The following is a 24,634-nucleotide window of genomic DNA, read 5'->3' on the forward strand; positions in this document are numbered from 1 at the left end:
AATTAAGGAATAAACAGATAAGCATTCACATCAGCATCACCGCTTTCCTTCGGTCCTGCCATCTCAGTGGTTCTTGTGAAGACTTTAATTATTGTCACTAACTTCACCCTTTAGGGACTCAACCTCAAGTTGAGCTTGGAATGAACCCAAGGTGATTTTATTGGACTCATTATGAGATCATTGATTTTTATTGGATTGATGATGAGATTCCCCAGAGCTTTGAAGGCTCTGACACCAGAGACAGAGGAACCTATCACCTTGTAGCTCCTGGTCCTCACTTCCCTGCAGTACTCCTTTTTAGCTTCTCAGGCAGAGGAACCACTGTCTGGCTTTTCCCGTGGAGTGCAGGAGTGCACCAATGCCACCAAGAGCCTGGTTACTTTTGCTAAGTCCACTGTCTTGCACTATTACCCTAGCTAGGAGATCAGGTATGTCACTCACCCTTCAGAAGATGAGGAGTCTGCCCTTGCTTCTTCTGTTCTCCAGACACATTACTGTTGTGGCCTACCCATCCTGCCCATCTGTGTGCACAGAAGCATCCTAAATGCTCAGACTAAAGGTTCTCTGAGCTGGTGGGATTTCAGGCAGAGAAGCTACACCCAGGATCATCGCCTATGAATGGATCCTAGGTAGTCAGAGAGGTCTTGAAGGCGTTGAGATGTTATGGTAGCCTCTAACTCAAGTGAGGGGAGAATAGGTTACCCCAGGGGTTAGCATCCAGGGGAAAGATCCCCTACTAGACTATCCTGACATCTCTAAAAGCTTCCTTCTCCCAGAATGCAGCATCAAGCTCATGCAAGCTGAGATGTGTGGGGTGGTTGTCCAAATATTATCTCAGTCTGTTAGGTTACTATAATAAAATACCAGAGATGGATGACTTATAAACAACAAGAATTTATTCCTCATAGTCCCAGAGTGGGAAGTCTAAAAGCAAAATGCTGGCAGGCTGAGTGTGTGGGGACAGCTTCCTTCAGCCACTTCGTGGCTGAGTTCTGTAACCTAATCACTTTCTCTAGTGCTCACCTCCTAAAACCATATCCTTGAGGGTTAGGCCTTTAAGGTAGGAATCTGGGGGTAGGGACACAAGCATTCTAACTGTGGGAAGTCTCTCGGGCCTCTTTGTAAGGGCAATAGTCCTATTGATCGGGTGTCTGTCCATGAGACCTTATCACTTCATCAAGTCCGCACCTCCTATTACTACCTTGAGGGTTAGGATTTCAACCTAGGAATTCTGGGTGGAGAAAGCATACATTCTGGCTGTGGAAGGTCTCCTGGGCCGCATTGGTGGGGTGATAGTTTCATTGATAAGGTGTGAGCCATGTGATCTTCATCAAATCCTCACCTCCTCAAACCATCCCTTTGGGTGTTAGGATTTCAACCCAGGAATTCTGGATGGAGGACATATGCTTTGAAAAAAACACTACCGAGGGCAAAGGCCTAGTTTACATACTAAGCAAACATGTAGATTTGCCTTGATAAGAGTCAGGAAGCAGTAAGAAAATCAAATTGTTTTTCTTTCGATGGGGCTATATGAACCCAGTCTGGGGCTTCCTCTTCGGTGGCCTTAGCTGCCTCACCACATAGCAAAAGGGACTGTGGTAGGAATCCCGGGTGGATGGACATTTTTATGGCCAAGTGACAGCAAGACAACTTAACCTCCTTGCCCTGGCTGTGGACAGGGAAGAGGGTCGTGAGCTGGTGGAGATCAGATCATTACCTTTCTGAGAGCTCAGGAACATGCAGGACCTATACCAACGACTCTCTATCAGGGTGAAGGGCGATTTCTCCTGGTCTTTGGGCTTTCGGCTCCTCAGGACTTTGCTACACTGGCGAGGGAGAAAAAGATCGTCTCCTGTAGTCTCCCTCCAACTTGTCCAGGGCATTGGGTGAGGGATGAGACTTTGTGCGATCCTGAGGCTGATGATGAAGCAGATGGGAGAATCAGGGATTATAACGAGAGTCAGTCTTACAACCTCTACGCTCCAGGCCTGGTGCAATGCCTTGTCTTTGACTTCTTTCCCTCATCCTCACCTACCAGCTGTCCCACTGCTGCTCAGATAACAGTTGGGTCAAGTTCTAAATGTCATAGCACTGTCTTATGAATAGCCCATGAGGCAATGACCCTAAAAAACTTCCTTTGGGTAAATAAAGATTTCAGTACGTCTTTATTACAGTTCTACTTATGAAATCTTCACTATGGTTGGAAGGTCTATTCCCACCTTGAAATCCTATCCCCCAAGGAGATAGTTTTTGGAGGTAAGGACTTGAGGAAATGATACACTCACAGAGATAGAGACATCCATAACCTAATAAAAACGAATGTTTGCAATTGGCACATCACAGAATCAGGGTTTGACAGGACAGTTCAGTGACCTTTGCCTTCTACTTAATCTGTTGAAAGCACATGTAGAAGTGTGTGGCTTATAGACCCTGGTCACGTGTGGAATCATCTGATTGTCAAGCAAACAAAACCCGTGTGCAGCGCTGGGTGTGTGCCCAGAACTGTGGAGGAACTCACAGGCACTCAGCAGGCTCCTGGTTTGTAGAGAAGACAGAAGCAAAATGAGCACAGCAGGAAAAGTAAGTGAGAAGAGTGTACTGTTGAAAGACATGCTATATATGTATTATATATACAAATATACAAACAAAGGCTTTATGCTATCTAAAGTAGGGCTGAAACATGCTGAACTATAATATACAATCTAAGCTATAATATCTAACATGCTGAACCATAATGGAAACAAACTGTTTCCAAACATCTTTAACAAGAATGTATAAAATCTAGATACCTTAAAGTGTTCAGATTATATTAAATTGGCACTGGAGTGATAGTTTATTCCAAGCTAATTGTGACTACTTTGTGCAACTAAAATTAAAAAGGTCTTTCATCCAAAAAGTGTGCTATTCTTTGTAATCCTATTCTTATGAACACAGGAATATTAAAACTGATAAGTTAGTCTTAAGAGGAATTTAATTCAGAGGACTTAGACATAGCTTCTTAACCTTTTTATGAAAATCATATTGATAAGAATTAGTTGTCAAAGTTAAAGGACAATATTAATATGCAAATTCTGATTGAGAAGGGTCCATTATGACATAATTTGTAACGTTTCCACAGTAATTTAATGCAACAGTATTTTCTCCACACAAAAATGAATGAGATATTGCAGAATATTAATATTAACAAAATTAATATTAATACATGTTTGTTTCTAAATCTGAAACTCATACTTATTCATGTGTTTATGGTTCAGAGAAATGCATGCAGTAGTTTAATATAAGTAACTCTTCATTGCAAAAGTCTATGCCTTTGTTTCTAGTGAATATTTGCTGGAAATATTGTATTTGGGTTGGATCCCTTCGGGCTGGGAAGGTGGCTCAGTGGTAGAGTGTTTGCCTTGCATGCATGAGGCCCTGGGTTCAATTCCTCAGTATCACATAAGCAGAAAAAGCTGGAAGGGGTGCTGTGGCTCAAGTGGTAGAGCATGAGCCTCAAGCTGAAGGGCTCAGGGACAGCCCCCCCCCCCCGGCCCAGAGTTTAAGCCCCACAAAGTAAAAAAATAAAAGCCCATTGGGTTGGGTCCCACAGTATAGTATCTCATTATGGTAACTGTATGGAAAGTTCCTGATGTTTCTCCATGCATGGAGTGACACAGTAATCCCATTTCAATAAAATGCGGTAGCAGTCACAGAATAGCCCATTGCTAGAGCTCTTATTTGATCTCTTTTCATTTTTCTTTCATTGCTTACTGGAACTTATAATGGCATGCTACATTTCCAAAGAGAAGCAGTTAGGAAAAAGGAAAATTAAACTTACTACAATTCAATAGAAGGAAATAGCAAATTCATAGACAAAATAATGTAAAGCAATCCTGTTAATGAAAGTAAAAATAGATGCAATACGCAATAAATCCCCATGTGTGTGAAATCAACAACTCTGCTCTACAATAAACCTTCTTTTATGTGTATACTTTTCTTGCCAGCAAATAATAACTTCACCAGGCATGATGGTACATGCCTGTAATCCCAGCACTCAGGAGGCTCAAGCAAGAGAATCCTGGCTTTGAAGCCAGACTGGGCTATATACCTAGACTCTGTCTCAAAAAATCTAAGGGCTGGAGGTATAGATCCGTGGTAGTGTACTTGACTAATATGTGCAAGGCTCTGGATTCTACTGCCAGCACAACTAAAGGGAATAATAAATGTGACACTTCACATATAAGCCAATAGCCAATAACTAACTTGAAGACAGCTTTAGAAATTTCAGGAATAAATACCTTTAGAGGAGACAATAAATACACATAGGATGGCCCAAACGAGTATGTTTGGCTTTCATCTCAGTGACTTACATTCATGTTATTACCTTATACATTTTAAAAAGGCCTTTTTTGTATTCTCTTTGCAAAGCAGAAAGGTTCATTTCTGCAACATGTGTGTAGATAGCAGATGTGGGCCTGGAGGTGGTGTGTATACAGGAGGAACGAGACAGGCTCTGGCTTCAGGAGTAAGATCCTTCTGTCTGACTTTCCAGGTGATAAAGTGCAAAGCAGCTGTGTTGTGGGACCTTAACAAACCCTTCTCCATTGAGGAGGTGGAAGTTGCGCCTCCAAAAGCCCATGAAGTCCGTATTAAGGTAAAACTGCCTTTTATCGAATTTTTTGTTGATTTGTAGAAAATTGAAAATAGAAACAACCAAGAATCTGTTCAGAGGAACTTCCTATATGGTTATCCAGACAACGAATAATATTTGTTTCTCAAGCAAACTACAAATATATTAATTATTTTTAAAGTGACCTAATAGTATATATTGTATAATCCCAGTAAATGCCTAAAAAATTATATATATATGGAGCTGGGTATCAGTGGCTCACACCTGTAATCCTAGCTACTTAGGAAGCTAGATCCAAAGATTGCAGTTTGAAGTGAGCCCAGGAAAATACTTATCTAAGACTGTTATCTCCAATTAACTAACAAAAAGCCAGAAAATAGGGCATAGTTCAAGTGGTAGAGGCCCAGCCCTAGTGGGAAAATCTGAGTGAAAGCTAGAGACCCTGAGTTTAAGCCCCAGAACTGGCACCAATAAATAAATAATAAATAAATATGTGTTTGTACAAGATTGTAAAAGGCTATATAACATTTTCTTAGTGTTAATCTGCAATCTTTACTTCCATAAAAAAGCAGGAATTCTTTTTTTATTTTTGTACTGTATTCATTGTTTTATTATCATTATTATTAAGTAGTTGTACAAAGGGGTTATAGTGCCATCAGCTTTCTAGTATATACCTAAAACAAGTATTTCAGAACCAGTTCTTTCTCAGGATCAAATAGTCCAAAATGTTAAATTCAGGAAAGGAAGATTATGGATACTCTTGAGAGTAAACTGAATCTTTTGCATTTGAAACAGGTAGGGATAGTCATCAAAAACTCTATAAATGCCTTTCCTAAAATTTGGTATGTTAAATCCGGTCCAGAGTCATAATCTTCTGAGAGCCACAACTTTTCCTTTTTTTTTTTTTTTTTTACTTTTTTTTAATTTTTTTCTTCTCTTTCTTTCTCTATTCTTTACTAATGTATTCCCTCAATTCAATCTGGGCTACCACAAAGACAGACAGAAAGTACAGGGATTATTTGCTTTTGCTTCCTCGTGCAAACCAAAAGAACAACAGCCAGTTGTTCAAGGTCTATCAGAAGATGCAGGCCACGACTTCTCTGGGTGTCATAATCTTCTCTTTAACTGGCAGATCGTGGCCACGGGAATCTGTCGCTCTGATGACCATGTGGTGAGCGGCAGCTTGCACACGCCTCTTCCTGCGATTCTAGGCCACGAGGCAGCTGGCATCGTGGAGAGCATTGGAGAAGGAGTGACTACAGTAAAACCAGGTGCAGAATTCACACCCAGCCTTTATGCTTTTTGATTCAGCATTCTAAGATCATCCAGCTCTGATGAGGGTACTGAGGCAAGGAGACATGCAGAAGTTTGTAGAAGGTCCTGGACAAGCTGAGACTAGAGGCTTCCCTCCTTCCCTTTTCTCCCTGCCTGGCTCCCTGTCTGACTCTCAAGTTGCTGTTTTCCTTTCAAAGCTATTTGTAGCAATGCTAGGCATCAGGTTAGAGACCTAGTACCTGCCAGAGTGGAGTCTATCATGTAATGACTCACAAGATGGTGCACATAGAACCACAAAAGGGTCAGGGGAGAAGATGGAATTCAAAGTCCCCCAGTGTCTAGATCAGAGCAGGGAAACCTGCAGCCAGTTCACAAAAATCAGGCCTGTGAAGCTATGACTAAGTCAACAGGAGCTTTTCTTAGATGAGAATTGAAGCCTCTCCACCGATTTCCTCTGCCAAGAAAGCTTTCCCTCTTAAACAGAAGAGAAATTAAAAAAACTTCATGGAATGAACAGCAGAAAGTATCCAGACCTAAGCAATGCCATTTTTACTGCCTTTAGTTATGACCACAGATGACAAGTTATAAATTTTCTTTTTAACATTTATCTCTCGTTTATTGCATTTTAATATGCTTTCAGTACTGAGAGGTGAATAAGTAGAAGTTTTCCATGCCATCACTCCCTCACAAACTTTATTTATAAGAAGTGATGAGCCAAACATTTTTCTTGTAAGAAAGGAAGCATAAATGATTACAAACAAAAATCATGCTTAACTGTATAAAGATGAATTGGCCAATGGTCAATCTCTCCCCTTTCCAAAGAATTAAACTGTGAACAGAAAATAGAAAAACAGTCTAGTAAGAGTTTCAGCACTTAGTATTTCCTTTTGTTGGTAATAAATAATAAAACACCAGGATTACTTTTAAATTTTACTCTCTATATAGCAGAGAAAGTAAATAACTAACAAATTATCATATAAAGACATTTGGAATTCAGTTCTTATTCTAAGAGCAAACATTATTATGAGGAGTTAAAAGTTTCAAAAGAATTTTATGAATTGTTGACCCACTATTATTAGTTTTCCTTTAAAAAAAAACTCACTCATGCTGGCCTGTAATCCTAGCTACTCTGGAGGCTGAGAACTGAGGATCGCCGTTCAAAGCCAGCCCAGGTAGGAAATTCTGTGAGACTCTTACCTCCAATAAGCCACTAGAAAACCAGAAGTGGAGCTGTGTCTCAAGTGGTAGAGCACTTGCCTTGAGCTAAAGAGCCTGAGGGACAGCGCCCAGGCCCAGAGTTTAAGCCCTAGGACGGACAAAAAACAAACACCTCATATCTTTATTTTAAAAAGCCAAAAATTGGTTATCAAAATTCTCATTTTTATTTTTATCCCTTGGCCAAAGTAGCTTTATTTTTATTGTTAAAAAATGTGTATTACGATTTTTTTCTTTTAGTTTTCATTTAATTGCACAAGATACCAGATTTCTCCCATAGCTAAGTGTAACTACAGCAACTTGCTTGCAACTACTATATATAATATATATACACTACATACGCATATATATGTACTATATATACATTTATACTATATATATACTATATATGGATGGAGAGGATATATATGTGTGTGTGTTATAGATAGCTAGGTAGGTAGGTACATAGGTAGGTAGATAGATGAAAGATAGATGATAGATAGGTAGATAGACAGATAGATGATAGATAGGTAGATAGACAGATAGGTAGACAGACAGACAGACAGACAGACAGACAGACAGACAGACAGACAGACAGACAGACAGATAGATAGATAGATAGATAGATAGATAGATAGATAGATAGATAGATAGATAGATAGATAGATAGATCCTCTTCTCGCCATGAGGTTTAAGGATTAAGTGGAGCGCGTGAGAGCCCCAGGAGAAATCAGGGTGCGCAATAAAAAGGCGTCAATCCAGTGGAAACAAGCTTTCCGATGCGTGTTAGTTTCCGTCTCTGCGTCGCGTCTTTGGGACAGTGGCAGCAGCGCGCCTGCGGAGCGGCCGGCGCGGCTGGGCCGAGCGAGCGAGCGGCTGCTGCGCGAGGCCTGTGCCGCGTAAGCTTTGAAGTTGCTGTTCCCCAACTCCGGGCTGCAAACAGAAGTGTGTTCCGCTCCCCCTGCAGGTGACAAGGTCATCCCGCTCTTCATTCCCCAGTGCGGATCGTGCAGGGTGTGTAAACACCCGGAGAGCAACTTCTGCCAGGTGGCCGAGTAGGTGTCCTGTCTCGGGCGGGGCCGGCCCGGGGCCGGGGGGGGCGGGGGCCGGGACGGGGGACGCGGGGCCGGGACGGGGGACGCGGGGCCGGGACGGGGGACGCGGGGCCGGGACGGGGGACGCGGGGACCGGACGGGGGACGCGGGGCCGGGACGGGGGACGCGGGGCCGGGACGGGGGACGCGGGGACCGGACGGGGGACGCGGGGCCGGGACGGGGGACGCGGGGACCGGACGGGGGCCGGGACGGGGGGGGGGGGGACGCGGGGACGGGACGGGGGACGCGGGGACCGGACGGGGGACGCGGGGCCGGGGGGGCGGGGGCCGGGACGGGGGGGGGGGGACGCGGGGACGGGACGGGGGGCGGGGGCCGGGACGGGGGACGCGGGGACCGGACGGGGGACGCGGGGCCGGGACGGGGGACGCGGGGCCGGGACGGGGGACGCGGGGCCGGGACGGGGGACGCGGGGCCGGGACGGGGGACGCGGGGCCGGGGGGGGGGGGGGGGAGACGCGGGGCCGGGACGGGGGACGCGGGGCCGGGATGGGGGACGCGGGGACGGGGGGGGGGGCCGGGACGGGGGACGCGGGGACAGGGGTGGGGGGGACGCGGGGCCGGGACGGGGGACGCGGGGACGGGGGGGGTGCCGGGACGGGGGACGCGGGGCCGGGACGGGGTACAGGGGCCGGGGGGGGGGGATGCGGGGACGGGGCGCGGGCCAGCGGCCGGTCACGTCCTCGGCATCCTTTCCCTGTCCAGTCTGAGTGAGCCGCGGGGGACCCTGGTGGAAGGCACCTGCAGATTCACCTGCCGGGGGAAGCCGATCCACCACTTCCTGGGCACCAGCACCTTCTCCGAGTACACGGTGGTGGACGAGATCTCGGTGGCGGCGATCGACGCCGCCTCGCCGCTGGAGAAGGTCTGCCTCATCGGCTGCGGGTTCTCCACGGGCTACGGCTCCGCAGTGAACGTCGGCAAGGTAGGGTGACCACGCCACGCGGGACCCCGGAGCCAGCCGGCTCTAAGAGGAGTCGGAGATTGCGTTCACAGGGTCCGCTGGGAATCGAAAAGCCGCCCCAGGCAGCATTCCAGAAAACTCACCTGTGGGTGACCTATGAAAGAACTGTGGAAAGGTAGCTAGGAGTTTGTTCCAGAGGCTAAGATCTGAGGATCACAGTTCAAAGCCAGGCCCACACAGGACCATCCATGAGATTCGTCTCTCCAATTAACTACCCAAAAAGCCAGATGTGGAGCTGTGACTCACGTATAGAGCAGCTGCCCGGAGCGAAAAAGCTAAGGGGCAGCACCCGAGTCCTGGGTTCAAGCCCCACTAGAGGCCCACATGAATGTAAAAAGCAAAAACAAAAACAAAATAAAACCCAGCCACTAGGACTGAACTCATTAAACAGCCTCTCTCCAATAGAAAGCACACGGAACATGTCTCTTTCAATTTCTGTGAGGTTAGCCCAAAATGCAGTTAATCTTTGTGCAGTTTTATCTGTTTTGACAGGTAGTCTGAATAAACCTACTTACAAACAAGTAGCCAAGAGTACTCAGAATGGCTTTATTTATTATTATAATACAGATCAACTTTTGGTTGCAACACTCTTCAATTGTTCATTTTAAAAATCAGGGATAAACTGGATGTAGTAACACATACCTGTTATTGCAGTGCTTGGATCTGAGGTGAGAGGATCACAAGGCCAACTTGGATTTCAAAAGGTATCAGGGCTGAAAAAACATACAAAGACCTCATTGGTCCTGTTTCATTATCTTTGTTTCATGCTGAATTTCCCCCATCTTTCCGGCTTTGCATGAAGTAAATGGTAACTCCTGGATGCTTCACAGATAATTTCTGTACTGCTCGTGACTGCTAAAAGTCGTGACTGCTAAAACTTAGAATGTAATTACTAATAACGTGATTGAATTACTTTTCAGTATCCTGGATTGGCTTTGAACAGTGATCCTCAGATCTCAGCCTCCTGAGTAGCTGGAATTATAGGTCTGTGCCATCCATGCCAGACCAAAAGCAATTTTTGAGACATGAAATAACTGGACAAAGCCACTCAAAATGAGGAAAACCCTCAAAATGCTCCCTAATTAACCACCAAAAAAGAAGAAGAAAAGAAGAAGAGAAGAAGAAGAAGAGAGAAAAGGCAGAAGTTGAGCAGAGACTGAAGTAGTAGAGTGCTAGGCTTGAGCAAAACAGCTCAGGTACAGCACCCAGGTTCTAAGTTCAAACCCCCAGACTGGCAAAATTGCTTTTCATATGTATATGACACCAAAGCAATTTGTACAAGATATTAAAGCTTAAATAAACCTACAGAAAATGTCATCAAGATTAGAGTTGCCCATATTTAGAGCTCAAAGATAACCCAGTGATTCTCACATCAGAAGGCCCTGGAAACTGTATTCTTCTTGCAAAGATTCTGATTTAATTGATGTGAGCTGTGACCTGACATGAGCTTTGTAATCATAAGCCTTAAAAAAATGGAAGTAAGTATAGCTAAAAGAGGTTTGAATTAGCCCCTAGTAGCACACTTAATCATGGTATTAAGTAGACACTTTGTACCTCCTGGGCATTTTCTAGCAATCACTGTTTGGTCTATTTTTTGCATTTTGTGAAAACACAGGTCGCTCGGGGGTCCATCTGTGCTGTGTTTGGCCTGGGAGGGGTTGGTCTGTCTGTTGTCATTGGCTGTAAAGCAGCGGGCGCAGCCAGGATCATTGCAGTAGACATCAACAAGGACAAGTTTGCAAAGGCCAAAGAGTTAGGTGCCACTGAGTGCATCAACCCCCAAGACTATGACAAACCCATCCATGAAGTGCTACACGAAATGACTGACGGAGGTGTGGATTTCTCCTTTGAAGTCATCGGTCGGCTTGACACCATGGTACGTCCTCCGACATCCTTGAGATTTCTGCTTCTTCTATCTAGGTGGTAGGGGACAAAAAGCTTATGTATAAACATTTTTCTTAGAATGGCAACTTTCCATCTCCTGTTTGTTATTTAGATTGTTTAATATATTGCTATGAGAAATCTTTCGCTTTATCAGGTAACAAACCTGTCTCAAGTAGTATTTTTTCCCTTGATGGGGAAAGGATTGCTTTTTATTCAGCCATTAAAAATCAGTTTTCAGTTAAAATAATTCAAGTTAAACTATAAGTAATGCAAACTCTGTCCTTAAATTGGCCTGTTTGACTTTCCTCAACACCCTTAAATACTTAAACAAGTTTTCATGTTTTCTTCACATTGTTTTCTCACATATCACCATCTCTCCAAAAGATAAAATATTGAGCAATCTAGAGCTAAATGTAATTTTATTAACAGAAAATGTGCCCTAAACAGTGGCTGCTTTGCTTTAGTGTATCACTGTACATTACCACAACGGTTCAACTCCAGACACATAGCAGTCACCCAGTGCCTATGTATTGAAGTGAATACTGTAAAAACTAAAAAGTCAACAGATTGTGCTCCTCATATATCTCCTGTATACCTCATGCACTCTTTATGGATTACATGAGATAATGCATGTGACATTCTTACCACAGTGTCACCTGTCATGTAGTAAGCTCTCAATGAATGCCAGCTGGTGTTAATGATGTAAAAAATACAACTCCCAAGCTTTCATCGCTTGCATTTTTTTAAATATACAAGATACTACTTTCTAGTAAATACAAATGTTATTCATTATCTCTTAGCCATATTTTACTTCACCTGAGTTCCCTAGCATTTGCTGAAAATTGTCCCCAGAGCCAACACATTCCCTGCCAATAAATCTTGGCAATGTTGTAACAGGGAACTCTAATCTGAGAGCAAAGTTCTCTCAGTGTTAACGTGGAAAATTGTGCCACACAGGTGAGGACCTTCCAAGAGAATCCAACTTGTTCCAAAGCTACAGCTTTTCTCATTCGCTATCTTCCCTGTTCCCTCATGTAGAACTGGACTGTCACTTTATTTGAAAATGCCAAGAGTCTGATAGCTACATATGCTGAGGATAGCTGATCTTCTAAGTGTAATACTTCAAAATTAGAAGGCTTATCACTATATATTCTAGAAAATTCGGAGCCATTTTCACCATAAACTATGTCCAAAAATGACTGGAGCAAAAAGCTTTCTGGGCTATTTTGTGACAGGATGATAGGTAAGGTTAAAGTAAAACCAATGCACATTTTGGCTAGTGGATAAGGTAACTTGAAACACATGCATCTTAGACATGGACAGTAGAACAAAGATCTCTTAAGAGATGTATTACCAATTGGATGAAAGACCAGTTCTCATGATGTAATCATCACGTTATGTTCACTACCAAAATACTTGGTTCCAACCGAGTACTGGGTTCAAATTACCTACTTAAATAGATAAATGAAAAATCAAATGAACCAACTTATAGATGCCTTGCTACGCATGAAAAACAGTATCCTTTGCGGAGGATAGGGACTGCATGCATCTATAATGATACTGACCTCTTTGTCAGTTTCTACAGAAGAATTAGATACACAAAAATTCATTCTATGGTTTTTCATTGAAAAAAAAATGCTCTGGGGGCATTTCTTAAAGCCACAGAAGTTTCCTAGGCACAATGAAGAAGGAAGAATAATGTGCTTCCTTCCACACAGTTAAAATCAATATGACATGATGCTTTATGTTATGGGTAGGAGCTAAGAGAATCTACTTCAAGAATGCTAAAAGCTACTTTGACTCCAGGTTGCTGCTCTGCTCTGCTGTCAAAATTCACATGGTGTGAGTGTCATTGTAGGGGTGCCTCCTAATGCCCAAAGCCTCTCAATGAACCCCATGGCGCTGCTCGGTGGACGCACCTGGAAGGGAGCTCTATTTGGTGGTAAGTAGTCAGACCTGAGACCCAAATTTCTGTTCACCGCAGCATTTCTTCCCTTTTTTTTTCTTTTGTTAAATGGTTCCTGACACAGGTAGTAGGTATATTTTATTCCTAGTTCCCATGAGTGGTATGCACACATTTACCTGTTTCTGGAATATATGGAGTCTAGTAGAAACAGCTTTCCAGGCCCCAAACAGGAGGTGGCAGCATACACCCTGCTTTCCACTATGGCACCTGCAGAATCCTCCCTGCGCACTCAGTGCCAGTAATGCGTGATTCCTTTCTCTTCACACCCATTCAGAAGCTGTGGCGCTGTGGCTCAAGCGGTAGAGCGCTTGCCTTGAGCTGAAGAGCTGAGGGACAGTGCCCAGGCCCAAAGTTCAAGCCCCACAACTGACCCCCCCCCAAAAAAAGAGTTCTCCTCATTTCTTCCCTTTTACAAGAAATAAGATCAGACAGAATTTGAAAAGCAATGGTCAGAAAATAAATAAAACTTCCTGTTGGACTTTAAGGTCCAAATCAGCTAAATGTAGGGAGAAAATGCAGAGAGAAAGTCCCAAGACAGACTTCCTTGCTTCCCCATAAACAAACCAGGATCTTATGGTATCAGCTGGTTTTCCCTGCCGGCTACAGAAGGTACCAGAATTCCTAGTAGGACAGTAAGTCATGTCTACAGCAGTAATTCACAAGGACACTAGTTTATTGGAGTTGACTAGTTTGTAGTTTATAGTTGACTAAAGTCAAAAGACTGCAAAAGGCTTTTGAAGCACTCTCTGGTTGATCGTGATAATAGCAGTCTATGGAATGATGTAATTTCTATAAACTATCTTTTTTATTTTATTGGAGATTCTCTTGTCTGATTCTCCTGCTTCCTCCTGCAGGAATCTAACAATGATCTCATCTTCTTTTCAGGTTATAAGAGTAAAGATGCTGTCCCCAAACTTGTGGCTGATTTCATGGCTAAGAAGTTTCCATTGGAACCATTAATAACCAACGTTTTTCCTTTTGCAAAAATAAACGAAGGATTTGACCTCCTTCGCGCTGGAAAGAGGTAAGTTTTGAGTTTCTTTTTGTGATCAACGATTGACTAACAGAATGGAAAAGGAGACAGTTGAGGGAGGGGAAATTAAATGTCCTGGTTTTCCATTGCCAGTTCAGTCTGTACATGAAGACCATTCAGAAATCACATTGTGAGAGATAAGAATAGTCAATTTATATTTCCTCTCCTGCTGAACTACATTGCTTACAGCAAACATGAATAATCAGAGCTATTTAGCATGCCTTATAAGAGAGTACCTTTGCCAGAGAAGGCATCAGAGTTCTACAACCATAATTAAGATATGTAGTTATGGAAGCCTCTTCCATGACACTGAAGGCTGACTGTTAATGACTGTAGATTAAATTATATGTAGAAAATACCCAATATTTTTTTTATTATAGAAGCAGGTACAACTTCATGCAAGATTAATTTCTATATAGATACCACGAAACTTTCTTTTAAAATACTATTCTTATTTCTTTCCACAGTTGACAAAGACCTTTTCTTAAATAAAAGTTATGGTAAAGAAGAAGGATGCAAAATGCTAGTTAAAATGTTTACATGTGTGGGCTGGGAATGTGGCTTAGTGTTAGAGTGCTTGCCTAGCATGCATGAAGCTCTTGAATCAATTCCTCAGGACCACATAAATAGAAAAAGGCAGAAGTGGTATTGTAACTGAAGTACTAGCTTTGAGCCAAAGAAGCTCAGGGACAGTGCCCAGCCCCTAAGTTCAAGTCCCAGGACTGGCAAAAAACAATAAAATGTTTACATTTATATTTTTACAAATATTAGAAAAGGAAAGTCAATCCATTTCTCACCCCCTAACAAGCACCTAACAGGGTGATTGTTGATCGGTCACATCTAGAACAGACACAACTATTGACTTCTTTCTAATTCTGTTGTTGCATTTTCTGTTACCCCACATTTCTTCTCATAGGTTTTCAACTTTAAATATTATTTCTTACAGACTCACATGTAAAATATGGCATTAGATACTTCACTGACAAATAGTCTTGCGGAAGAAAAGAAAGCAGCATCCACACAGCACCTGCTGTTCTGCTCATCCAGAGCATTGTGCCTTCCCTAATGCAATTCTGAATCTGTGCTGCCAGGCAGGGCCCAGTTTCACATCCTCTGACTTTGAGAAATGAAGGCCCTTACTCCCTTCTTTACCCCATAGCCGGCAGGGAGTAACCAGACAAGCCCTTTCTCTTGTTTCTTATGCTTTGCCAGAGTCAGGAATGATGGAAAGTGACAACTGAAAGCACTCAGCTTGCCCCTTTCTGCTCTTCCGTTTTTCTAGCATGTAGCAAATGAGTGTGAATTGTGTCAAAGTTAACACCACATCTCTTATCTCCTCTTTCAGTATTCGCACAGTTCTGACATTCTGAAACCATTCAGATGCTTTCCCTGGAAGCCAGCCTCTGACTCCTCCTTCTCAGCGCACCTGGAGCACCGGCCTGCCACGGGGCATCATCAGTTCTGTTCCTTAGAGGTGCCATCAGTAAATCACTTGCACAAGCTTTCCAAAAGAAACCAAAATTCCTCTCAAGTTGATTTTCAATTAAGTGCTTAGAATCCAAGCAAGAGCTAATGAAGAGCAGCTGAAAACAAATGAACCTACTTAAGTTTTCCCTCTTACTTGCTGTACTTACACAGCCTATCCTTTTCCTTATGCACAAGAAAAGATACTTCTTGTGCCTTCCTGCAAGTTTATTTTATTTCATTATCTTTTAAGCCATCAATCATTGAAACCCAGGGAAGGGGATCTTCTTTCCTGGATTTACCCATTCCAGGGCTTGAAGTGCTACCTCTGTCTCTGTCTCCACTGTCCCTCTTCGTCTCTTCTGTCACTGTGTGTGTCTCCCTTTCTCTCTCACCCCCATGGTGCTAGTGTTTGAACTCAGGGCCTTGTATTTGCTAGGCACTATATTTTCCTTTTTATAAGCTGTGGAAGATAAATTTAGCTTATAAACTTACAAGTAACTAAGTCGGGTCGTATGCAATTGTATACAAATACCTTAACCAAAATATAGTAGACACAAAAAAGAACTCAAATAGTGTAGTTTCTTAGAAAAGTAAAAATCAAAGTTCAGCACAATAAAACACCAGGAAATGGGTGCTCAAAAGGGGTGGGAACAGTGGGTGGATACATTCATATTTAATGTATGTATATGAAAAAGGAAGTGAGAAAGTTGATGTGACTGACAGGTGGGAGAGGGGGAAATGGCGGAAGCAGTGATTCCAGTCGAGATGCGCTGGACACAGAACTGGACACGTTAAATTGTAACTCCTTGTATAACCATTTCAAGATTCTTAAAAAACATTTCAAAAAACAAATTAAAAAAAAAGAAGTTGAAAGAAATAGTCCGTGAAATGGACTATTGCAGGAGCTGTTATTAATATGCCCAGAGGGAAAAGATGATATTATGTGCATGAATAAGAACATGATGTCATCTTTTAAAAATGTTTTTGGGAGTTAAAAATGATCATTTCCAGAATGGAACTGCAATAAACACATAAAAGATCGGAATAAATCTACCTCCCTTGAAGTACCACAGAAACTGACCAATTAAGTTAAAGGACCCTATGGGGGTAGAGAAAGGCTATGGTCTTTCTCTGGACAGAATGAAGGAGTTCTCTAGGACGAGGATGGAAACGCTCCAGGATGACAGGGTGACCACCTGCAAGGCACATGCTGTCACACTGGAGAAACGCAAACTAAAATTCCAATATCTGTACCAACTCTTAGCTGAACACATGCTGTGTCTTCACCACCTTAGCTGGGGGAAAATGACATGCTGTAGAAAATGTGTTACAAAATTTGAAAAGTAAGAGATGTGACAGACTTACTTCTTTTTTTTTCTTTTCTTATTTTTTATTGTGAACATACTGTACAGAGGGGTTACAATTACATGGGCAAGATAATGAGTACATTTCTTATCAAGCATTGTAGCCTCCTACTTTGTTTCCCCTTCCCATCCCATCCTCCCCCTGTCCCCCCCACCCAACCCTCCCCCCCCCCACCAAAGTTGTAAAGTTCGTTTTCGACATACGACTTGTATGTCTCATTGTTGCAATGGGTCCACCTGTATCCCTATTTAAACGATTTGTTTTTTTCCCTTCCCCTCCACAAATTATAACAACATCAAATACAGTGAGTCAAGCAGAAAAGGTCAGATAAGTTGATGTTAGGGAAATGAACCCTAAGATATGTATTCAATGCTATTGTTTCTAACACATTTATAAGATTATTTCTTTGTTGCTTTGTATATCCCTCTCCCATGGTATAACCCCTGCTTTCACTGACAGACTTACTTCTAAAAAATGGGGATAACGAGAGGGCCTACATCATGTAGTTTTTTGTGAGGTTTAAGTAAATTGTTAAGTGGAAAGTTATAATAGGATCTGGCACAGATGAAGAAACCAGACTCTTAGTTGTCATGATTAATATTAGTATTTGAATAAACCAGCTTTCTGTTGCTATAGCAAACATCTGAGCTAAGCAATATACAAAGAAATGGTTCAGGGGCTGGGAAGGTGGCTCAGTGGTAGAGCTTTTGCCTTGCATGCACGAGGCCCTGGGTTCGATTCCTCAGCACCACATAAGCAAAAAGAAAAAAGCCGGAAGTGGTGCTGTGGCTCGAGTGGTAGAGCACTAGCCTTGAGCTGAAGAGCTGAGGGACAGCGCCCAGGCCGAGTTCAGGCCCCACGACCGGACCCCCCCCCCAAAAAAAAGAAATGGTTCATTGAGGCTCGTCATGATCCATTGGCCATGATCATGGCAGAAGGTTGTGGTGAGAAATCTGAAGAGAGAGAGAGACAGAGAGGTACGAGGGAGGGAGAGGGAAGAGGAATAGAGAGAGACAAGCAGAAGGAGGAAAGGATAAAGTCTTATAATCCTCTACAGGCACACTCTCAATGACTTAAAGTTTTCTCCTTACGCCCCACCTCTCAAAGTTTCCGCCATCTTCCAGTTTTGCCAAGCTGGAAGCAATGCCTTTAATGCATAAGCACATTTCAGATCCAAATTATAACATTATTTATCAGGTAGGTTATTAAACTCTAGACTTATGCTTCTTGAGGAATTGGCTCCATCATTCGATGTGTAACCTTGGGAAATTCACCTAAGTAAAGCAAAGATTGCATAAACCTAACAAAGCCAGAACCCCCTAAGTGTTAGATATGAATTTATAGGGTTGCAAAAGTAACAATGCATTGACATACATTCTTAGAGTATATTCGTTGTACAAATTGGTTTCTTAATGCTATTTCCACATGTGTATAAAATATACATTGATCGTATTTATCCCTTCTGTGACTCCTTATTATTTCCCCCTCCGTTTTCCTTACAATTTTAATGGGTAAAAATTGTATTTAAAATTTTTTTTTGTCGGTCATGAAGCTGGAACTCTGGGCCTGGGCACTGTTCCTCAGCTATTCAGCTAAAGGCTAGCATTCTACCACTTGAGCCACAGCACCACTTCTGGCTTTTTCTGCTTATGTGGTACCGAGGAATTGAACCAGGGCCTCAGGCATGCAAGGCAAGCGCTCTACCACTGAGCCAGCTTCCCAGCCCCATATTTTAAAATTTTTGAAAAGAAGAAAACAATAGCTCAAAATTTCTTTTAGCTTTCATTTGTTTGAATATTATGCCAACTGTGGCATTTGAATTACTTTCTATATTTGGAGGCACTCTAAACATTTAGTTTTTCCACATCGTTTTGGTAATTAAGTTTTAGAGCATATGCCAAGCATATTGACTGAACAATTTAAAATAAATCACCAAAATATTTGTGGAACATTTTGATGATTTATAGTTTGGCTGTCAGGAAACAATGGAATGAACATCTTCTTTGGCTTTGGATTTCAACTTCCATGATTTCCTCTGACCCTTCTCTGGGGAATGTAAGCAAACGTTCTGTTCGTTTGCTCATAATCTTCCTGGCAAGGTTGCAGCTCCAAGGCTACAGCAAGGTCAACAAGGACCTAGCATCCTCAAATCAGAATGAAAGACTGATTGAATAACCATGCTGCAGGAACTTAAAACCTCAGTCCAGAGCTCTATTTACAATCACTGAATTATTCTAAAATCTGCACCTTATCCTTCAAAGTGCTCCAAAGTTCTCAGACCATGCACAAATAAGAAATGATGCCATCTTCCATGTTAGCAAGTTTTAAATTACTAATCTCATTCATTTCCAATTAATTTAATCCCCAAAATGAAGGATTTGAATGGAAGATGACTTCTGTAGGTCACAATAATACTTCTCTGGTCCTTGTAGATCATGAGGCCCTGGGAGAAAAGCAAGCAGCCATGTCTCTTGACTTGGTTTTGCCTTCGGAGGCTTTGGAGTCAAATCTCAAACCTGTTTGTTGTTAGTTGCATAATTATATTTGCGATGCCAATTCTTGGCTTCCTGCTAGTCTTTGCATACTTTTTTATATCATCAATTAAAAAACTAATACATCTTATATGCAAAAATCATCAAATAAGGGCTATAGGCATTCTGACCTCCATGTCTGAACGCAGCATGGAAAGTTCCTTTAATTCTATGAACCAGAGTGATTAAATTGGGCCCAAGGTAGTCTCCCCATCTCAAGATTTTTGGCTTAACCACATCTCCTTTGTCATAAAAGCAACACACTAACAGGTTCCATGGATTAGGAATGAATATTACCCTGCCTACCACAGTAGTGATCTCTGACCCAAAACGAGCCAATCATATCTTCTCTTTGGATCATGTGAATATAGAAGGTATTCTTGAATATAGATGCTACATACAATTGCATTGACTTTCACAGAAAGACAGACACAGAGAACCAGGCTCAGAGAATGGTTATTGGGGAGTGATGCCAATGACCCTTAAAAATTAATAAGGTTACCTTTGGGCATTGAAGATTTTGTGGTTGTCATGGTCTTCTGATTCTGTAATGTTAACACGTTGCCATGTGTTTCCTGCTTATTCTTCTGTTTCATCTAAACTTCTAAAAGGTGGGACATGGAACAAGAGAAGTGAACTTGTCAAAGAGTATATAGAAAGACCAACTAGTTCTTGAATTTGTCCAAATTGTTATACTGTTCAGGGAACCAGGTGCTTTGTTGAGTGGTTGAAAATTCCTAAGTACCAGGGTTCCAAACTCTTCTTCTGGAACTTGAAAACCAAGTGATGGTGGCTGCAGTTCCTCAAATTACTTCTTCAGGAATGGAAGAAGAGTAATAAACAGAAAAAAAAAAAAACATGAAAGAGTATCAAGACCAAGAATTTACTCAAGATGCTTTTTCCATGCTGTGGTTTTAGCTATATCTCTCCATTCCAGCTCATCTTTTTCAATACCTCCTAATAAAATATCTTCCCTTCAGGGTTTTTTTTTTCTTCTGACTCTCAGAGAAGCCTTTCCTTCAATTTGAAATAAGAAGACTGGGTCACTTTGTTTTCACAGTCATCCTGGTGCCTTGCTGGGTGGATGTAGAGAATGTAGTTGGGAGGGGCAGTGAGACCTTCAGTCCACAGTGAAAATGTAAAAGATTTTATTGAGCAAAAGTGCTGACATGCCAGGACCACACCTGGAGTCGAGATTCCAGGAAATGGCCCCAAGTGCCAGCCAACAGCAGCTTTTAAGCATTTTGGGCTAGGGTGGGGAAAGGGGGAGGTTGGGTGTTGGTTTTAGTCAATGATTGTTACAAGAAATTTGCACTTTAAATTTCCCGCCAAGGTTTTGCTGGCAGGAAGCAGGGGAATAGAACGAAGGATGGTGATGGTTCAGCTGGCTTAGGGCTCACATTGTTCAGAAAACAGCAGAAGCAGAGTTACAGAGTTACAGGGTTACAGAGTTACACTTACAGTTACTAGCTAAAATAGCTAATTACCAGGGAAGTCTTATCTACAGCACACTTACATTTATATCTTAAAATCATTCATTACCCATTTTACACGATCCAAGTCAAATATTATATTCCATCTTTACCTCTTCCACCATATCAAGAACTCTGGAGCCCAGCTGTGAGACCTGGAAAGGGCTAAAAGGTGGGAATACCATCTCCACAAAGCATTCAGAAGGACCACCCCTCCCTTCCCCACTCCCCTGAAAAGATCAAACAGTCTAGGCTCAAGTTTCTACCCTAAGTGTGGGCTGCTCTGGCACCAAAAGTCTGAGACCCTGGGGGTAAGACAAAAGTCTGTGCTAATGTTGAAGTGTTTACTCCTTCCTTCCACTTCCTAAGATAAGGAAGTCAGTTATCTCTTGTATACAAAACCATGTCATATGTTGGTGATTGTAACTTCAAAGATACTGATACCCTTATTTCCTGCACAGGTGTAGTCACCTCCCCTGTACTGAAATGATTTTAAAACAAACTTGTTAACGGATCTCAGGACTCAAGCCGCCGGAGATGAGCTTTGGGTCTCCTGGTGCCCTCCATTTCCTATCTCCTCTTATATCCCAGTATCCCATCATCTCTGTTGCTCCTGGTGCTGTTGTCCTGATAACAGGTGTAGGGGGCTTTTCACCCAGCTCTGAAAGGCCTAGAGGTGAGAGGCCATTCATTGACTTGCACCTGTCATGCTGCTTAGGCCCAGGAGAGCTTTGCTACAGAGAACATTTGCCTCTGACCGTTTCCCTAAATGGCTTGATTTGCTCCTCACTCAGTGTTGCTCTAATATGGAAACAGACCCCTGAGATACTTCTCTAGGTGTGATTTTTGTCTTTAAAAGCTTTGTGCAAGCTCCGTTCTTAGATGTAGTATCCTGGCTCCTACAAATATATCCACTGATTCAGATAAAAAAAGGCAAGGAGTCTTTATAAGCCTCAGTAACTATGTCCTACTCACGGGTAGTGAAGCATAGCAATCACACTCCCTCACATCGTGACTTATATAGCCAAGAGGCCATGTGCTGGTGGGAATGTACAGAAAATGCCACACCCAGGTGGCCTGTGTACATGACAAATAGCAGTTTCCAATAAAACAAAAGGCAGCCCAAAACATCCTGCTTACTATAACACCTTTCACACCTCCCAAGCTTCCTGGTTACCATAACACCTTTCACACCTCCCAAAAAACATCCTATTTTTTTTTAAATCCTATTTACTAAGTCTAAGGCCAAAGTTTCCTATTTACTAAGACACCTTTCACACCTCCCAAGTTCCCTAATTACCAAGTCTAAGGCCAAACAACCTGCTGGGTTTCTGGGCTTTTTCTGAGTTCTGCTACATTTCAGTAACCTGATGTTTAACTTGTTTATTATTTCATTCTTTACTTGGGTCTTTACCTCTGGAATTTCCCTTTAATGTCCTGTCCTATTTTGTAATAATTAATAATTTTGTTCCATCTCTGATTTCACATTTTACAGCAGGTCTTTGAGACAGGAGTCCACCTACAGCTGCCGACTTTCTAGTAATGACTCCCAATTCGGCCTCTCAAGATGTAGCTTCTCTGTTTCTCACAACTGAATTTCCATACAACAAATTTAGCCAAAACTATCTGATCCCTAACTCTGGGTCCGGCCCTGAGTGAAGTGCTGGGAATGCACCAGGACAGTACAGGGAACATCATCTCCTTTGGTGTTAGACTCTATATGCTCCAACTGTCCCTTAGCACTGGCCACTTCCTACCTCATGTGAAGGGCCTCTGTCTTTCCTTCTGACCACTGTCAACCCATGCTGACCAACAGCTCTTTGAAGAGGAGATAATGCTGTACCTGCTGGATGATAAGATTCCCGTTGCACAGTGACTGTCCTAACATAATGGAGCACAAGAAGTCAACTATTACTCACTAAACACCTGTTGTATACCTGATACTAGGTACAGGTGAGACTGAAATAGTAATGAAACTTAAGAAGACCTTCCCCAGCCAGAAATTTCCTGTCAAGTTTAAGAGAGAATGATCTCCTCATATATACAAAGGCCAACAAGAGAAACTAAATTTTAAATATCACAAGAAGAAAAGCAAAATAGTGTGAACCAAAGTACATTTTTTCTCTTGTATTTCTTTTCAACAGAGTGAGATAACATCAGATAAAAGTCAACCTTGACTGAACCTCACACTATACAAAAATAAACCTGAAACACATACACACACACACACACACACACACACACACACACACACACACACACACAAATACAGATGATGAAGTTTCTTTAAAAAAGCATTGAGAAATATATTTATGATCATGATAGGAAGTTCTAGAGTATTTAGATAGGACTACTAGGTAAATAGAAAATATGGTCATCTCTGGGGTTAAACACTTCTAATCTCCAAAAGAAAAATGAAATAGAGTTCTGGGGCCGGGCTTCCCAGAGTGGCATTCGGTTCCCAGGTTGGGGTCCAGGTGTCCTACTGAACTAGGCCCTGAGAGGAGACTGGAGCTGGGACTGCTTCCTTACAGGTTTTGTTTTTGTTTTAGGGATTATAGAAAAAAAACAAAAACCTTGGCTCCAACCAGCCCAGTTCTTGGAATGAAAAGAATGCCTCTAGGTCCCCCTGTCCTTAACGACTTGACCCACCTTCATTGTTCTGTTAAGGACTGACCAACTAAACAGTTAGCCGGTAATCCAGCTCATGCTGGCCTGCTGGCCACATCCTGAGTTTACTATAAACTCCGCCTTTTCACATGTATATGTTAAACTCCACTAAACTCCTTTGTGTATGTTTACCTTAAGACCACTTTACCACTGAATTTGTGAGTCATTTAAACCCAAAATGATAGGCTGGTTTAAACAGCCATTATGTGACAAAGTGTAACCTCGCTGGCCACCTGGGTGTGGTCTGGTATGACTGTGCAATCTTTTGGGTGTGTGACAATCTCATTGGTCGCCTACGTGACCAGGCTTCACCTTGTGATTTTTGCCAATAAAAACCTAAGCATGTGGGCTGCTTGGGGGTCGCAGTATCAGCTCCCGAGCCTGTGCTGCGGCCCTGGCCGGTCAGTGTAGGAACCTTCTCAATAAAGTTGCTTCTTTAATATCAACTTTGTTGCCGTGGGCTCTGTCACTCCGGACGACTAGGTGGGCTTGCCTGCCTGAGTAGGAGTCTTCCTACTACACTACATCCACGGCCAGCCGGTCACCGCCATGGTGCAACGAGTTGAAATTCACAAGCTATGCCAAGGTGAGAACTTAATCCTTGGCTTCAGCATCAGAGGTGGGATTAACCAGGATCCCTCCCAGAATCCCTCCTCAGAAGATAAGACAGACAAGGGCATTTATGTCACACGTGTATCTGAGGGAGGTCCTGGGGAAATTGCTGGGTTACAGATTGGAGACAAGATCATCCAGGGAAATGGCTGGGACATGACCATGGTGACACATGACCAGGCCCAGAAGCGGCTCACCAAGCGCTCAGAAGAAGTGGTGTGTCTGCTGGTGACAAGGCAGTCGTTGCAGAAGGCCGTGCAGCAGTCCATGTGTCCTAGCAGCTTGCCCTGACTCATACCTGTCTGCCTATTTGTACAGTGACCACTACCATGCTCTGCCTACTTCCTGGCTTCTGTATGCTGGGCCTCAGCTCAGAAGGGTGACAGCTGATCCCAGGCTGAGCCAGCCTCCCTTCCCCTCTTACCCCAAGTCTGAGGCCTGGTAGCAGCAGTATCCCTTGGAAACTGAGGATTGGAAACCA

At 42.7% G+C, this 24,634-nt stretch overlaps 2 protein-coding genes and 1 non-coding gene across 3 annotated transcripts; 2 read left to right on the plus strand and 1 right to left on the minus strand.

Moving 5' to 3' along the window:
* Positions 1-2,479: 2,479 nt before the first annotated feature.
* Adh1c (alcohol dehydrogenase 1C (class I), gamma polypeptide) lies at positions 2,480-15,497 on the plus strand. Its single transcript, XM_042701782.1, has 9 exons — positions 2,480-2,580; positions 4,532-4,633; positions 5,742-5,880; positions 8,046-8,133; positions 8,895-9,114; positions 10,769-11,029; positions 12,844-12,979; positions 13,889-14,027; positions 15,382-15,497. The coding sequence occupies exons 1-9, from the start codon at positions 2,563-2,565 to the stop codon at positions 15,404-15,406; spliced, it is 1,128 nt and encodes a 375-aa protein (XP_042557716.1). The 5' UTR covers positions 2,480-2,562; the 3' UTR covers positions 15,407-15,497.
* LOC122127269 lies at positions 5,567-5,697 on the minus strand. Its single transcript, XR_006151107.1, has one exon. It is a non-coding gene; the product is annotated as a small nucleolar RNA SNORA31 (small nucleolar RNA).
* A 1,170-nt stretch (positions 15,498-16,667) lies between the features above and the next one.
* Positions 16,668-24,634, plus strand: LOC122127083 (tax1-binding protein 3-like). The gene is made up of 4 exons (XM_042701596.1): positions 16,668-16,846; positions 17,993-18,065; positions 21,463-21,547; positions 24,047-24,634. The coding sequence occupies exons 1-4, from the start codon at positions 16,668-16,670 to the stop codon at positions 24,442-24,444; spliced, it is 735 nt and encodes a 244-aa protein (XP_042557530.1). The 3' UTR covers positions 24,445-24,634.

The sequence above is a fragment of the Dipodomys spectabilis genome, unplaced genomic scaffold, assembly GCF_019054845.1.
Source record: "Dipodomys spectabilis isolate Male_0828 unplaced genomic scaffold, ASM1905484v1 ptg000297l, whole genome shotgun sequence".
In the NCBI taxonomy this organism is placed as follows: Eukaryota; Metazoa; Chordata; class Mammalia; order Rodentia; family Heteromyidae; genus Dipodomys; species Dipodomys spectabilis.